Source organism: Oryx dammah, unplaced genomic scaffold (assembly GCF_014754425.2).
Source record: "Oryx dammah isolate SB20612 unplaced genomic scaffold, SCBI_Odam_1.1 HiC_scaffold_25, whole genome shotgun sequence".
NCBI lineage: Eukaryota > Metazoa > Chordata > Mammalia > Artiodactyla > Bovidae > Oryx > Oryx dammah.
Window position 1 is genome coordinate 87,007,503 of NW_024070209.1, and position 15,046 is coordinate 87,022,548.

General features: G+C 40.6%; 1 protein-coding gene across 2 annotated transcripts in view; it reads left to right on the top strand.

The window, feature by feature from the left end:
- ADAM17 (ADAM metallopeptidase domain 17) overlaps positions 1-15,046 on the top strand; it is a 41,814-nt gene that overhangs the window by 4,450 nt on the left and 22,318 nt on the right. Inside the window, exons 2-6 of one of the 2 annotated variants that reach the window (XM_040224949.1) lie at positions 8,050-8,182; positions 9,429-9,559; positions 10,442-10,530; positions 12,771-12,939; positions 14,073-14,206. In XM_040224949.1, coding sequence (XP_040080883.1) covers positions 8,050-8,182; positions 9,429-9,559; positions 10,442-10,530; positions 12,771-12,939; positions 14,073-14,206 — 656 coding nt within the window. Of the gene's footprint in view, positions 1-8,049; positions 8,183-9,428; positions 9,560-10,441; positions 10,531-12,770; positions 12,940-14,052; positions 14,207-15,046 lie in introns of both variants that reach the window. The other variant, XM_040224950.1, reaches the window with a different exon arrangement.

Sequence of the window (15,046 nt, forward strand, 5' to 3'; positions counted from 1 at the left end):
AAGAAGCAAGTGTCTTTTAATTTCATGGCTGCAGTCATCATCCGCAGTGATTTTGGAACCCAAGAAAATAAAATCTGCCACTGTTTTCCACTTTTTCCCCATCTGTTTGCCATGAAGTGATGGGACCAGATGCCATGATTTTAGAATAAGAGTTGTAAGCTTTGACCGTCTCTTCTGCTACTCTGGTTTCACTTACCATTTGACTGTTCTGATAACTACCAAATATAGATCTCTGACCTAGGCTTGTTCTCTGAAGCTCCACTCTTGTGTATCCATCTCAGTATTCACAGGTACTTCAAATGTCCACTTACTTCAGATGTCCAAAATTTCTTATCTATTTGATTAGAAGAATGTAAATAGGAGACAAGATTTAATCCAGGAATAGACAGCAATGTTGCAAACTGTGGAAGTAATCTCATTTCTTAACCTGAATTTGCATCCATTTCAGCTGCAGAGCCTTATGGATCAATCCAGGGTTTTTTCAAGATTCCCTTAGGCTGGGGCTTTTCTGGTGGCTCAGACGGTAAAGAATCCAAGTAGATGTGGGAGACTTGGGTTTGGGAATACCCTGGATCGGGAAGATCCCCTGGGGAAGGGAATGGCTGCACACTCCAGTATTCCTGCCTGGAGAATCCCATGGACCTGGAGCCTGTGGCGTCACAAAGAGTCGAATAGGACTGAGCGACTAAGCACACGTTGAGCTAGGCTTACTTTCCCTTTGGCTCAGTTTCCCTTTGACTGGTCTTGCTGGAGAGTTTTGGCCCAGGTTTAGTCCCAGCCAAGTTGAAGGGCTCTTGATAAGGAATTATTTGAGGCAGCTCACCCTTCATCCTGCCTAACTGGTATAAACCCATAAAATGAAGTTTTTAGTTCCCAGTCTTTGGGGCCCACCGCCTCACAGACAGCCCATTTCTTCTTTTCTTATCCCTTAGTCCCAGGGAGGGATTCTCCCATGCCTACGGCTCGTTGCAAAGTGACCAGGCCTTTCCCTTGTCCTGCATATTTGGAGGAGTACTAAAGAGCAGTCACGTCTCCTGTGTCTTCTGCACAAGCGAAATACACACTTGACTGCAGCCCTGACTTTACCTTTCCCACTTGTGCGAGAAGTGGGGACGTGACTCTGGTTGTGTCTTTTGGAGGAACTCTTCATACTCTGTGCAGCAGAGTCGTGGAGAGTGAGCAGAGTGCTCCAGCTGCGCTGCATGACAACCGTAAGCTGAATTCCAGGAAGAGGCGGTTGATTGCAAAAAGAAAAGAAATCAAGTAAAAAGTTCACAAATGTTTCCAGATTCTTCCAACACTTCATTATTTAAAAATCAGTTTAACAAGAGACTCACAGACTTAGAAAATGAACTTTACGGTTGCCAGGGGGAAGGGATAGTCAGGGACTTTGGGAAGGTTTTCTACACACTGCTATACTTAAAATGGATAACCAACAAAGACCTATTATGTTGCACATGGAACTATGTTCATTGTTATATGCCAGCCTGGATGGGAGTGGGGTTTGGGGGAGAACGGATACATGTATATGTATGGCTGAGACCCCTTGCTGTTCACTTGACTACCACAACATTATTAAACAGCTATACCCCAAAACAAAATGTTTCTGATGTTAAAAAAATTTTTTTTTCCAAAAATCAGTTTTACTTTAAAAACTTGACTGGACATGATGAATGCAGTAAGGGTATATTTTATGTCATTGTACCAAAGTCAGTGGCCATAAAAGCATATCCTGAAGATACAACAATTCAGGTTTGAGGGAAAGGTGGAGTCAAGGTTTATCAAACCTGTGGGCCACTCCATTTCTGGATCCAGAAAGCTGGTTTGTTGTGGACCTGAAGGTGCAGATTTCTCTGTATTCTTTGAGAACGTAAAGAAGGAACTATCAGCTGTATTTTTATCACTGATATTGATTTTGAACATCATAGACTAACATATACTTTTTCTCTGCCTAAAATCACTGAATTTTCAGTGATGCAACTGCAAACATATGACTTAATGCAAAAAAGTTCTGTGTAAATGAATAATTGCAGACTGTATGTAAAGGAATAAGATGTAGAACTTAAGAATCTTTCAGCATCCACTTGTCCCCTTATGTCAACCTGTTAAAAACAAAACTCAGCCAAGTAAATATGAAGATCTATTGGCTTGACGAGGCACTTTATGCATTGGGCAGCATGCCTGCCAGCAGCTGGAAGGGTTCTCTGAGGGTTTGGACCAAATGGAAGCTTTGGATAGGAAGAGGGGTGGGACACGGGTGCTGTGAGTAAAAGAAAAGGGTAGTTTTTAGGCCAAGACATCATCTTTTTAGGGGGAAAGGGAACTGGCAAGGATTTTACCATATGGAATATCTCTTCTTCCTCTGTAGGATGAAGGGGCCCTTGTGATGGATTACCTCCTTGGTGGTGACCAGGCAATTCCAAACTTGTTACTTAAGATTACTTTGCTGGTGAAGATTGAAACTACAGTTAGGTTAGGTATTAAGCCTGATTTGGTATCATAGGCTTGTGTTTTCTTTTTAACAAATCCCTTCCCCAAACCTGCTCCCAGTTGTGTTTTCTTTTTTGTAATCTCAGTGAATATGGTGCCACTGTCTACCCAGATATCCCAGTGAGAAGCTTGAGGGTCAGCAAGTGATCTCTGCCCAGATTGCTCAACAGCTTACTAGCTGATTTCCCAGACTGCAGGTTTGTCCTCCTCTAGCCCGTTCAGGGTTTCCCTGGTGGCTCAGGGAATCCTGAGATTCCACCTAAAGAATCCGCCTGCAATGTGGGAGACCTGGGTTTGATCCCTGGGTTGGGAAGATCCCCTGGAGAAGGGAAAGGCTACCCACTCTGGTGTTCTGGCCTGGAGAAGTCCATGGGCTGTACAGTCTGTGGGTTCACAAAGAGTCACTGCAGTTGTTGTTGAACCCAGGTTCATGTGCCTGACGCACAGTGAGGCCCAACAAATGGAAATGTCTGAGTTTGAAGCTGAAAAAGGTTTATTGATTGGGAGGGCACCAGTGGAGAAGGTGGGAGATGTAGACTTGTCTCAGATCCATCTTCCTGGCTGCCCGTGGTTTTTAAACGTAACGTTTGGGGTGAGTGTTGCAGGGAGCATGACCTTCCAGTTGGTTGGTGGTGAGGCAACAGGGTGGTGTTTCATGAGTCTTGATCTTCAACCTTCTGGTTCCAACCAGTTGGGCCTGCGTTCTGGTGGTCAGCTTCTCGTCACCCACCATCCCTGGGGGGCGGCGGTGGGGAGGGGTCCTAGTTCCTGCAGAACTGCTCAGAGGTTTGTGTCATTTTGTTCTGTATATCCCTGGAGAAGGAACTTGGACTCAATTGTTTCTTGACTGCTTTTTCTTTGTTTCTCCAGTCCCTCACTTTTCAAATTAGCAATTGCCTGAATCTGCCATTTGGAACTCAGGGAATGCTTGGGAGGCTAAAGCCTTTTCTACAAACAAGCAACAGGAGACAGAAAGGCTTTTGTACCTGGGAGGGTCCTGCTTGGTTTCAGTCCCAAGTTTTGGATAGAGAGGTTAAGTTTTGGATAGAGAGGTTCATCATAAGCTCAGCAGGAGAACTTTGTTTTAGGGGATTTGGTTTCACAGTCAGGGTGAAATTTCCAATTGATACCTGTTGCCCTTGTCCGAAGTCCTGCATCCTTAATTCAGTTCCCTGACCAGACCTCTGCCTGCCTCTCCAGCCTCCCACCTGTTCATATTCTCCCTGCCATCCTGCCCTGCAGCCTCCCTGGCTTGCTTTCAGTTCTCTGAGTGTATTTCTTGTGGACCTCAGCGTAGATACACCCTCACTGAGAACCCTGTCCTTTTCTTCTCTTGGCCGCCTCCTCATCCTTTTGGTTTTAACTTCACTGCTGTTCTCTGGGGAAGCATCCATGGCTTGCCACACAGGTCATGCTCCCTCTGTGTCCTACTTCTTGCAGTTTCCTCTCCCTAGACTTGTGAAGTACTTTATCGTGATTTTTTTTTTTTTGGCTGGGTGGTTGGGGGGGTGTCATGCTCTTTCTCCCAAAGTCACAATATTGGAAATATATCTTCTTTCTCTCCATTAATATCCCTAGTGCTTGGAAGATGGTTGGTTTTCAGCAAATATTTGTTGAGTAAATGAGTAGGTGGGGTCTGGTGGAAAGGGGAAGAATATGTGCAGGATGTGTTTGTAAGAAAGGGGTGGGAGTGGACGGCCTTAAAAAGCAGTGAGTAAGAGTCGGGTCCCTAAGGAGGACTAGGCAGAAGAGGCCAAGTGAGGGAAACCAACATGTGCCGGTGGAGAGCTGAGAGGTTTGGGAGGAGATCCTAAATGATACGGTGCTCTTGAACAGCGCACTGTATTGTTGTTGTCGAGTCCCTAGTCGTGTCCGACTGTCTGCGACTCCATGGACTGTAGCCCGCCAGGCTCCTCTGTCCTTGAAATTTTCCAGGCAAGAATGCTGGAATGGGTTGTCATTTCCTTCTCCAGGGGATTGGAACCTCCCGATCAAATCGAAGTCTCCCGCATTGGCAGACAGATTCTTTACCACTGAGCCATCAGGGAAGCCCAGTAAACTGTATTACTACACTATAAATTGTATGCTGTACTCTTTTAAATAGTGTCTTTTTCTAATTTGTGTTTGTAGCAGCTGAAATGAGAAAAGCTCGGTTGTTCAGGGTGATTGCTGGAGCAACTTGTAGGAAGCGAGGAAAGTGTTCTCATGTGGCGGGTGCTGGGCAGCCGTTGTGGAGTTTCTGAAAGAACATGAAGGCACCCTGAGCTGATAAGATAGTTCTCTTAGCGTTGTCTGGTGTTGACTGTCGTAAACTCTACCTCAGGAAGTTATGTGTTTTATATTTAAGTTTTTGGAGATTTTTGGATTTGGATGAGGGAAATAGAAATTCTTTTGAAAAAGCTATGGAAAATTGGATCACCAATAGTTGGTGAAGTGCAGTGAAATATTGAGCATCTGAGAGGTTACTGCTTGCATAAGAGCAGGAGCTCAAGAGTGCAGGACAAGAGGCATCTGCTGTCTGGCTGTAATGGCTGCCGGCTGTCTGGTTTGAGATCTCTAGTTAAAAAGAGGGTAAATTACAGTGGAAACATATTAGTTAAGTACTTTAACATGCTTTAGCTAATTCCCTTTTAAAAGTGCTTATTATAGAAAAATACCTAAAGATAACCAGTGATGTTACTATCTTGCTCTTACTTTTTTTCCTAGCCCTATTTTTGTATATAGTTAAGGTCATGCAATAGGAATAGATTTTAAAATCTACCTTTGTTTGTTTAAGATTATAGTGTAAGTATTTTCCCATGTTCTTACAGTATGTTGGCAGCTTTTAAATGGTTGCAGATTTCTTTTCTTTGTCATTAGGAAGTGCTGTCCCTTCTCTGTTTGCCCGGTACTTAATTTGTTTCCAGTTTTTTGTTCTTAAAACTAATGCAAGACCAAACAGTGAACATCTTTATCCTTGAAGATTTTTCCCTTCGTTTTGAGCTGTTTCCTTAGTTGCCTAGTTCAGTGGTTCTCAGACTGGAGTGAACGTCAGCATGACCTGGAAGGCACCTTAAACACAAATGACGGCCCTTTGCCTAGAATTTCCGATTGTGGAGAACTGAGGAGAAAACAGATTCCCAGGTGACACTGGTGGTGGGGGGCACACTCTGAGAACAACTAGCCTGTATCGTTGACAATAAAACTATAGCATTCCAGTCAGTAGGAGTGATTATGATCTTGAGTGAAACTCAGTCCATGTACCAACCTGTATCAAGGAAGCTGAAGGGCTAAAGGATTGTGTCAGCACCTCAGCATTGAGAATCTGTGCAATTTGTGAACGTGGGAGTGCCGTTTTGTGCAGGGTTCTGTGCCAGGTGTCGTGAGGTAAGGATACTGTGATTTTAAAACGGAGCTCACTTTTGGCTGTCTTACAGTCTATTTGTGAGATAAGACAAATATAACTCAAAAATGCCAGGAGAGAGGTGTAAACAAAAGGCTGCAGAATTCAGAGGGAGGCAGAATCATGTTTGATTGACACATCAAGGAGGAGACCAAGAAGTGGAGGGTCCAGGAAGAGCTAGGCTATTTTTAAGCAGTTTCAAAGTTGAAATCAATAAAGCTTGAGGTTTTCAGCCAGACAGGCCCCAGTTCAAATCCTTGTGCTGTGCTGTGTTAGCTTTGTGATACTATTCTCTCCGAGTCTGTTTCTTCATGTGGAAGATAGGGAAAATATCCCAAGGATGTTTGTGAAGATAACGTAAAATGCCTAGTATGGAGTCTTGTAGGAAACAAAACACTCAAATTGTTGGATAAATGACAAGCTTCTTGAAGGGTTTTCATTGGTGCCTCTAAGCAGTATAATTAGCAAGGTCAAGTCACCAGTAACCATCCATTGGGATAAAGGAGATCTACGCCTTCCGAAACAGCTTTCCTCTGGAATAAAAATAAAAGGCAAATTTTTGTTAACAGAAAATGGTTGGTACCCAATGAGTGTGAAGTTTGCTACCCCTTTAATCTTGACTTAGAGCCTTGAATGGACTTTGACTAAGCCTCCTTTGCCTACATAGTAGTTGCCTCTGCAGGTTTGCTTGAATACTGTGTGAGAGTGAGGCGTTTTCCCTTCTTCAGCCACTCTGGACACTGGCCCTCCCTGCTGTCTGCCTCTGCTCCCCTACACTCATGCCCACAGCACTGGCATGGGTGCTTTTGGGTGTTGGCTGTCTCTGCCACTACTGTAGGCAAGGACTTTGCTCGTTGAATGCTGTCTCCTAGCCCCTAGACCAGTGGTTGGCACATGGTGAATGAATGGATGAAAGAACCAGTTGAGGGTATTGAGGAGAAAAGGGTGGAGAAAAGTGTAGGGTAGATTCTTTTAAAAAGGGTTTTGTAGGCATTTTTAACTGTAGCAGCAACAGACTTGTATTTTAAGCTCCTGCTGCTCTATTTTGAGCACATTCTAAGTCCACTGGAATGATTTTGAATACCATTGCTTCTGCAGTGATAGTTGTTGAGAGGAAAGGAAACATCGGCTCAAATATTTTTAGACAGTTTTTACAGAGACTTAAGTCACCAAAAGTGTCTTCCAGAAATCTTCCTGACTGTGGGAGAGACAGCAGAGTTGCTGTTGATAAAAAGTGACTTCTACCTACAGTGTTTACTCTTGCTCTTTGCCAAACAGGAACTTACAAGTGCTTGTTCTGCCTTTGTGGCAGTGCAGCTTTGCTTTTCTTGGGTTCCAAGTCAGTCTGGTAAAAAAGTGTTAGATTTTTCTTCTTAGTGATTCATTTGGTCTTAGCACTGCACTTCTTGGTGTCCCATGGAATGCTGTTCTGCTGCGTCTGTTTAGGGCACGGTGATAGGGAAATCACCACTATTTTGCTCTCTAATTTGGAATTTTTTTTTTTTTTTCTATAAAAGATTTGCTTCTCCAGTTTGGTTTGCCCAGACCATTGGTACATTTGTTGCTCATGTTACTTTACATCAACTGGTAAGGAATTGATGTTGCCCAGGTGGGCAGTGGGCAGGTCATGTAGGCAGCCTTGTTCTTAGAAATTCTGAACATATAGCCATAAATGCCTTGAATTTAGAAGTTAGTTCATTGCATACTATAATATTCTCTGAGATATTAAAATTATTAGGACATGGACATGGACTTAAGTTTACGTGTCCCAGGTCTCTTTCCAGAACCCATTCGTTTGACCTTGGAGCCCTGAAGGCTCACACCTCGACTTGCTTCCTGTATTCTTAAGTCTCTTCTGTCTGCACCCCTCCCTTCTTTCTCATGCCATTTGTTTCCTGGAAAAATTGGGTCATTTGTTTTGCAGGAATGGAACATTCTGGGTGTGGCTGGTTACTTCCTAAGGTGGTTATTTAATTTGGCAACCTCTAATCCCTTTTTGTCTTAAAAACTGTAAGTTCTATCTTAATTAGATTCAGGGGTGTGTGAGTGTGTGTGTGTGTTTGATAAGAATATTTTGATACTGCTGGGACATTACATCAGGAAGAGTTTGTTGTTTTAATGGTATTACAGTTGATTCTTAGGTTTCAGTGTTAATAATCTTTTAACCTTTATTTCAGAAAAGCTTGATTCTTTGCTCTCGGACTACGATATCCTCTCCTTATCCAATATCCAGCAGCACTCTGTGAGAAAAAGGGAGCTGCAGGCCTCGACACACTTAGAAACACTACTGACTTTTTCAGCCTTGAAAAGGTAATTTGAAGTATTCATAAAATAATGTTGGGGCAGTGGGGTACTTGGTTTGGTAAAAGCAGAAAAATTGGAGTGTCTAATTAAATCTTAGTTACATTGTAAAGATTTGTGATTAGTATAATTATAGTCTGTCATGCTTCTTGTAATAATGTATTGTTTATTCTAAAATTCATACTAATGACTATTTTTAAAAAATTAAATGTGTGTTCCAAAAGTGTTAATGACGGCTGTTTATTGTTGTTTAATGATGGTATAATTTATTTTTTGGAATTCTGACGAATTTTAATTAATTCAATGGTTGTAATACTTCTGTGCTGCTTTAGAGTTGTCAGCCTTATACTGAGTACTGTCTTCATTTTATACATGAAGACACTGAGCTTTAGAGATAAAGGATTTATTTAGCTCACAGCCTAGTGGTGAGCTGGGTCTACAATTCAGTGCTCTTTCCTCATTGAATTGCTCTTATGTCATAGCATACATGGATAGATGTGTGGTCTATTTGGTCATTAATTTTAATATCTCATGTTTTGCAGATATAAATTTGTTAGATAATTACAGGCCTCTTTCCAAAGTCTTTTTAGAGAGTTTTATTCATATCAAAAACATTAGGGGAATATAAATGGGCTGACTTTTTCTTTATATATGGGATAGACCTTCTCCAACAAGTATTTTAAAATAATATATGTACCTAGCTTTAAAAAAATACTGCAGAGGGATGTCCCTGAGAGTCCAGTGGTTAAGACTCCAGGCCTCCACTGCAGCGGGTGAGGGTTCAATCCCTGGTAGGGGAACCAAGATCTCTTAGGGCTTGGGGCCCCCTTGCTAAAAAAGCAGACAGCAAGTGTAAGAGGTTTTTAGAATTAGGAAACTTCCCAGACCCAGCGAGTTTCCTTATAAACTTCCAAAATATTTTAATGAGTATTTTTTTGCACATAGATCTGTATATGTGTAGGTGATATAGAATGCGTAGATCTACCTCATTTGTAACAGCTGCATAAATATTCCTGTTTTTAGTACCCTGCAGAGGGATATAACAAACAGTGCTCCAGGGAATATCTTTTATAAATATACTTTGTCTAGGTGTCTTTAGGATACATTCCTGAAAGGTGAATTACTGTATTGGGTCAGAGGTGTACATGTTATAAATGCTTATTTATGTTAAATGTTCAATAAGCAATAAATGCTTATTGAAGCTTCTCCTCCTAAAGCTTTATGTGCTTCAAGTTGAGATGCATTCTTTCTTTAGGCATTTTAAATTATACCTGACATCAAGTACTGAACGCTTTTCCAAAAATTTCAAAGTCGTGGTGGTAGATGGGAAAGATGAAAGGCAGTACCCCGTCAAATGGCAGGACTTCTTTAGCGGACACGTGGTTGGTGAGTAGGTGCTCATTTGTTTGCGCTCGTGTATGGACAGAGGAGCTTGGTGGGCTACAGTCCGTGGGGTCACAAGGAGTTGGACATGACTGAGTGACTAACACTGCTACCACTACTGGTAGGTTGGGTATCCAGATTAAACCAGAGTTGTATTTTCTTTTTTGAGGGGAGGAGAATGGGGTGGCAAAGAAGTTCTATTGTTTGTCTGTTTTGTTTGAGCTTTGTAAGTCTGGAAGCAGAAGCATGCAAACAGGAGGAAATGGGTATTATCCAGAATGTCATTACTGATTGGGTATTTTGATTGTACAATAGAGTTGCTTTTAAGTCATATGAATTTAACCTCCTTTTGTCTCCAAGGAAGGACTGTAGACTTCCCTTATGAGATTGTAAGCAAGGAAGATGGGATTATAGATCAATTATTTTACCTCCTATCATGTATTTATTTAATAAAATATATTAAACAAGCAATTGCAGTTTACTTCTGGAAATTTTTCTGCAGTAAGAAAAAAAATGACCCTAAAATACTCAAAAAGTATAGTTCCAGACCTGTATATTCTAGATCATGCTTTCTGCCTCTTTCTTACCCCAGAGTAGGTAAAGTTATTCCAGAAGAAAATTTGTACTTTCTCTTTTGTTCTGCAACATACTGTAGATAATTCTCATAAGAGACTTGAGGGAAAGAGGCTGATTTTAGATGATTAGAGTTGAGATTCCTCCTCGGGAGTGAGAATACCCACCCACTTTCTGGGCCTGTGTTCCTTAGATCTCCACGGTGCCTGGGCGCACTCCACGCTGTAGAAGGGTGTGGTTGATTTTTATTGACAGTAGTGCATAGCTTTTTGGGCTTAAATTTTTTTTAATAATGGCTATTTTTTTTTTAAGGTGAGCCTGACTCTAGAGTTCTAGCACACATAGGAGATGATGATATTACAATAAGAATCAACACAGATGGGGCAGAATATAATGTAGAGGTAAGTCTGCATGTCAGTTTTTTTTTAAGGAGCATATGTCTCTTATTTTTAGAAAGCCATTTCACAGTTGTTTTAGGGAGAAAAAGGTCTCTAATTATACTTCTTTTCTCCTTGTATTTAAATTTTATTTTTTAAGACCAGAAAAATGGATGAAAGACTTTTAAAAAGCATACCTAAGATACTGTCATAGGACACACTCTGTATTTTTTAGTACAATTGAGAGAAAGTCATATGTGGGATGGATAATAGAAGAGGAAACTTTCTTTCCCTCCTCTTTTCTTTATTCTTTCTCTTAATAATCTCCAAAAGGTAAAGCTTCTCAAAGATGAAAGGGAAATCTCTTTCATAGATGCTCTAGAAGTACATGGTCAATGAAAGGTGACAGTTCATAGTCTGAGAAGTTAAAAGATGAAGCTATAGGACACTCAGGCTCTGACCACTCTTTCACTGAAACCCTAGCAGTCGAAACCAAGCCCAAAGGAGCCACGTTTGTGTGAGACACATCACTGCATGTCAGATACCGGTCCAGGAAACAAGCTGTTTGCTCCTGATTTGTGGGTTGAAGTGTTTTCTGTGTCTCTAGAGAATACTCTGGAACATGAACACATCTCTGAGGTTGCCACAGAAGGGAAACAGCTGGAGAATCCCACAGGGGAATTTTATGGGCCAGGCTTAGAAGTGGCCTGCATCACTTCTGCCCACGTTCCAGAACTCTTGTCTCTGATCTGCCTACAGAAGAGGCTAGAAAACCTAACCTCCTGTGCTCAGAAAGATAAACAGTGGGGGGAGTGTGCAGCATTGTTTCTGCCACAATGCACATGTTTGCTTATTTCCTTAAGATCATCTTTTCTTAGTCCAAAAATGTGTGCATTTAGGACCCAAGTTGGTGATGGTGGTTAGTCACTTAGTTGTGTCTGACTCTTTTGACCCCCTGGACTGTAGCCTGCCAGGCTCCTCTGTCCATGAGATTTCTCAGGCAGGAATACTGGAGTGGGTTGCCATTTCTTTCTCCAGGGGATCTTCTGACTCAGGGCTTGAACCCATGTCTCCTGTATCACAGGTGGTCTGCTGAATTACAGGAGGATTCTTTATCGCTGAGCCACCAGGGAAGCCCTAAGATCCAAGTTAAATTTTCTCAGATTCCTCCCTTTTCCAAATAATTCCCTTGGGACAGTTAGGAATTCTGTTCTCATTCATTCCTCTCTGTTTCACCAAGTACAAAAATGATCATAATTAGCATTTTCCTGTGAAATGGTCACTTAAAAGTAAACTCATCAGGTTTGTTGAAGGACTTTAGCATAAGATAGTAATTTTTAAGTTGATCAAGTGGTTTATTACTTACTTAGAAGTCCACTATCTGCTTCCCACCCCCAACTCTGCCAGCTCTAGGAAATCACTATTCTCTGTCTATTTATGTTTGTCTTTTTGTTTCTTTAGATTTGCTTGGTCAACTCCTATAAATGGAATCATACAGCATGTGATCTTTTGGTGTCTGGCTGTTTTCATGTAGAATGTTTTTGACATTCCTTCATGTTATAGCATGTGTCAAGTACACCATTTCTTTTTATTGCCAAATAATATTCCATTGTTTGGATATACCACATTTTGTTTATTGATGCATCAGTTGGACATTTGCAGCAGACATTGTGTCTGCTGTTCGGCTGTTATGACTAATCCTGCTATGAACATTTTTGAACAGGTTTTTATGTGAGCATATATTTTCATTGCTCTTGGGTATGTAATATACTAGGAATGGAATTGTTGGGTCATATGACAACTCCTTTTTTAACTTTTTATGAAACTTCTGCACTGTTTTCCATAGTGACCGCAGTTTGCATCCTCAGCATTTTACGTTTACTGTGTTCTGTATTTCATATTCCATTCTCACGAGCAGTAGATGAGGGTTTCTCCACCTCCTTGCCAATACTTGTTGTTATATGTCTTTTTGATTACAGCTATCCTAGTGGATATGGTGTCCTTCGGGTTTTGATTTTCATTTCCATGATGGATATAGAGATACATAGATGCACAGATACACAGACACAGCATCTTTTTTTGTATGAGCTATCTAATTCTGATGAGACCAGTGTCCTTACAGAGAAGAACTTGGTCTTGACTAGGCAGTTTACTTAACCTGGAAATGAATGTTACTGATATCTAAAAATAGGCAAAGGATGTTATAAGAATTTAATAGGCAGTTTTATATTTTCCATCTCAGTTATATTTGTTTCCTATTTTAGCCGCTTTGGAGACTAATTAATGATACTAAAGACAAAAGAATGTTAGTTTATAAATCTGAAGATATCAAGAATGTTTCACGTTTGCAGTCTCCAAAAGTGTGTGGTTATATAAAGGCTGATAACGAAGAGTTGCTTCCGAAAGGGCTGGTAGACAGCGAGCTGCCTGATGGTAAGACGAAAAACATACATTTCAAATAAAAAGCAAGCATGACAGCTGTCTTCAGTAGGGGTGGTTGTTAGTTGATTAAAAAAAAAAAAGAACGTGATTATCAAGTAATTATAGCATTAATTTTGGCTTGAAAATAGTTTTGTTCAGGAGAGATCTGGTATGTTCAGGGTGCTATGGCTATAGACAGGAAACAATATTGTTCACAAATTTAAGTTCTATATATTTTTTGCCTGTAATAATTGAAAATGCTAGAAAAAAGATTGGGGAAAGGGGAAATTGAATAATCTGAGGAAAAACATTTTCATTAGCAGGTATTTAGAAATGACAGAATAGGATGGTGAAAAAACAATCTTCAGATACGTTTATAAGAAATCAGTTGGTAGCAAGAAGGGTATGTTTTGTTTAAAAGAAGATTAACAGCCCTTGGACAGATGAATTTAGAGATGTTTTAAAGATCGTCTACCCATTTATTGCTGTTTTATTAAGGATCAAGTTTTATTTTATTTTTAAATTTTTTCTGGCCATGCCAAGTGGCATGTGGGATCCTAATTCTCTGCCTGGGGATCAAACCTGCACCTCCTACATTGGAAGCGTGAAATCTTAACCGCTGCACTGCCAGGGAGGTAGCCTCACTAATTTTTTAATGTTGGATTATCTGGATATTTTTACTGTTACATTAGTTAATTTGTAGACTTCTTCTAGAAGAAAATGACACCTCCATAGTCGAGCAATAGATAGGTTGTTATTTTATTCTGTGAAGTACTTTTACACTTTCCTTATTTTTGGATTCTACAATTTTTTTTTTAACTTTTTTGCTATTACTATTTTTTTGGCGGCGCCACAAGGCATTCGGGATCTTAGTTCCTCAGCCAGGGATTGATCCTGTGCCCCTTGTGGTGGCAGTGCAATCTCTTAACCACTGGAATGCCAGGGAAGTCCCTTGAATGCTACAGGTTGAAAATCTCATTCTTAATTTTCACTTTTCTGTCTCCAAATTTTTCTTGTTCAAGATATTGTTAAGGATACTGAGCTCAAATAATATTTGTTTCAAAAATATGCTAGATTTAAAAATTTGCTATAAAAAACTTGTTTTGGTGAATTTTGATTTAATAGTGCATCCAAATTCATATTAGAGCTTGTTCATCGGGTGAAGAGACGAGCTGACCCCAATCCCTTGAAGAACACGTGTAAATTATTGGTGGTAGCAGATCATCGCTTTTACAAATACATGGGCAGAGGGGAAGAGAGTACAACTACCAACTACTTGGTGAGTATTTGACATTGGAGGATGTAATGGGCAGAAACATTCCTGTAGGTGGGCAAGTGCCATTTAAGAGAAGACTGCTGTAATTTGAAATGTTATGAAATGATATCTGTTTCAGATGCTTTGTGATTTCCTAGAATATTTGAGGTCTGTCACCTGAGCTTCTTAACATTATTTAAACAATAATGTAGTTTGATTATTGTTAGTTGTTAGATGCTATTTTCAAATTTTTGAAAACCATTTTACCTTTCAACTAGGCTTTTCTGCACATCAATTTTTATGCATATTATGTTTAAGCAAAGTTCATAATGTAGACCATTTGTCTTTATAGAACTGAACTCTGTGAAAACGTCACTGTTGAGATGACAGTGGTCCTGTTGCTGGGACATACAGATGTATACTCCAGAGTGGGGGAAACAAGTATCTGTATGAACTTGTGTGTGTTGTTTTTGCTTATATGTGTCTATCAGAGGGACTGGTCACTTGGTTTGTATCATGTAAAATATCTAATCGTTAGGCCGTAACTGGGTGGAATAAATGAAACTGTAGGGCAGAGATTTGAAGGCAAAATTACAGAACCACTGGTGCTGGATTTTTTCAGCGTTTACTATTGTCACTTTGAAAGTCAAGGGAATCATATTTCATTGACATTTTTTGTCAGTCTGACCTCATTCCTCGTGATCACTTGGCAGTGACTGAAATGATGCTGAGGGAGTTAAAGAGAATGTGGCTATTCATTCTGTAGCGCTGCAGAGCCCAGTGTAGCAAAGCCGTCTTTCTCCGCGCCTTGCTGGTCCCATACTGTGCGTTTTTTGTGCCCTTCTTTCCCTTGCCCTCTATGTC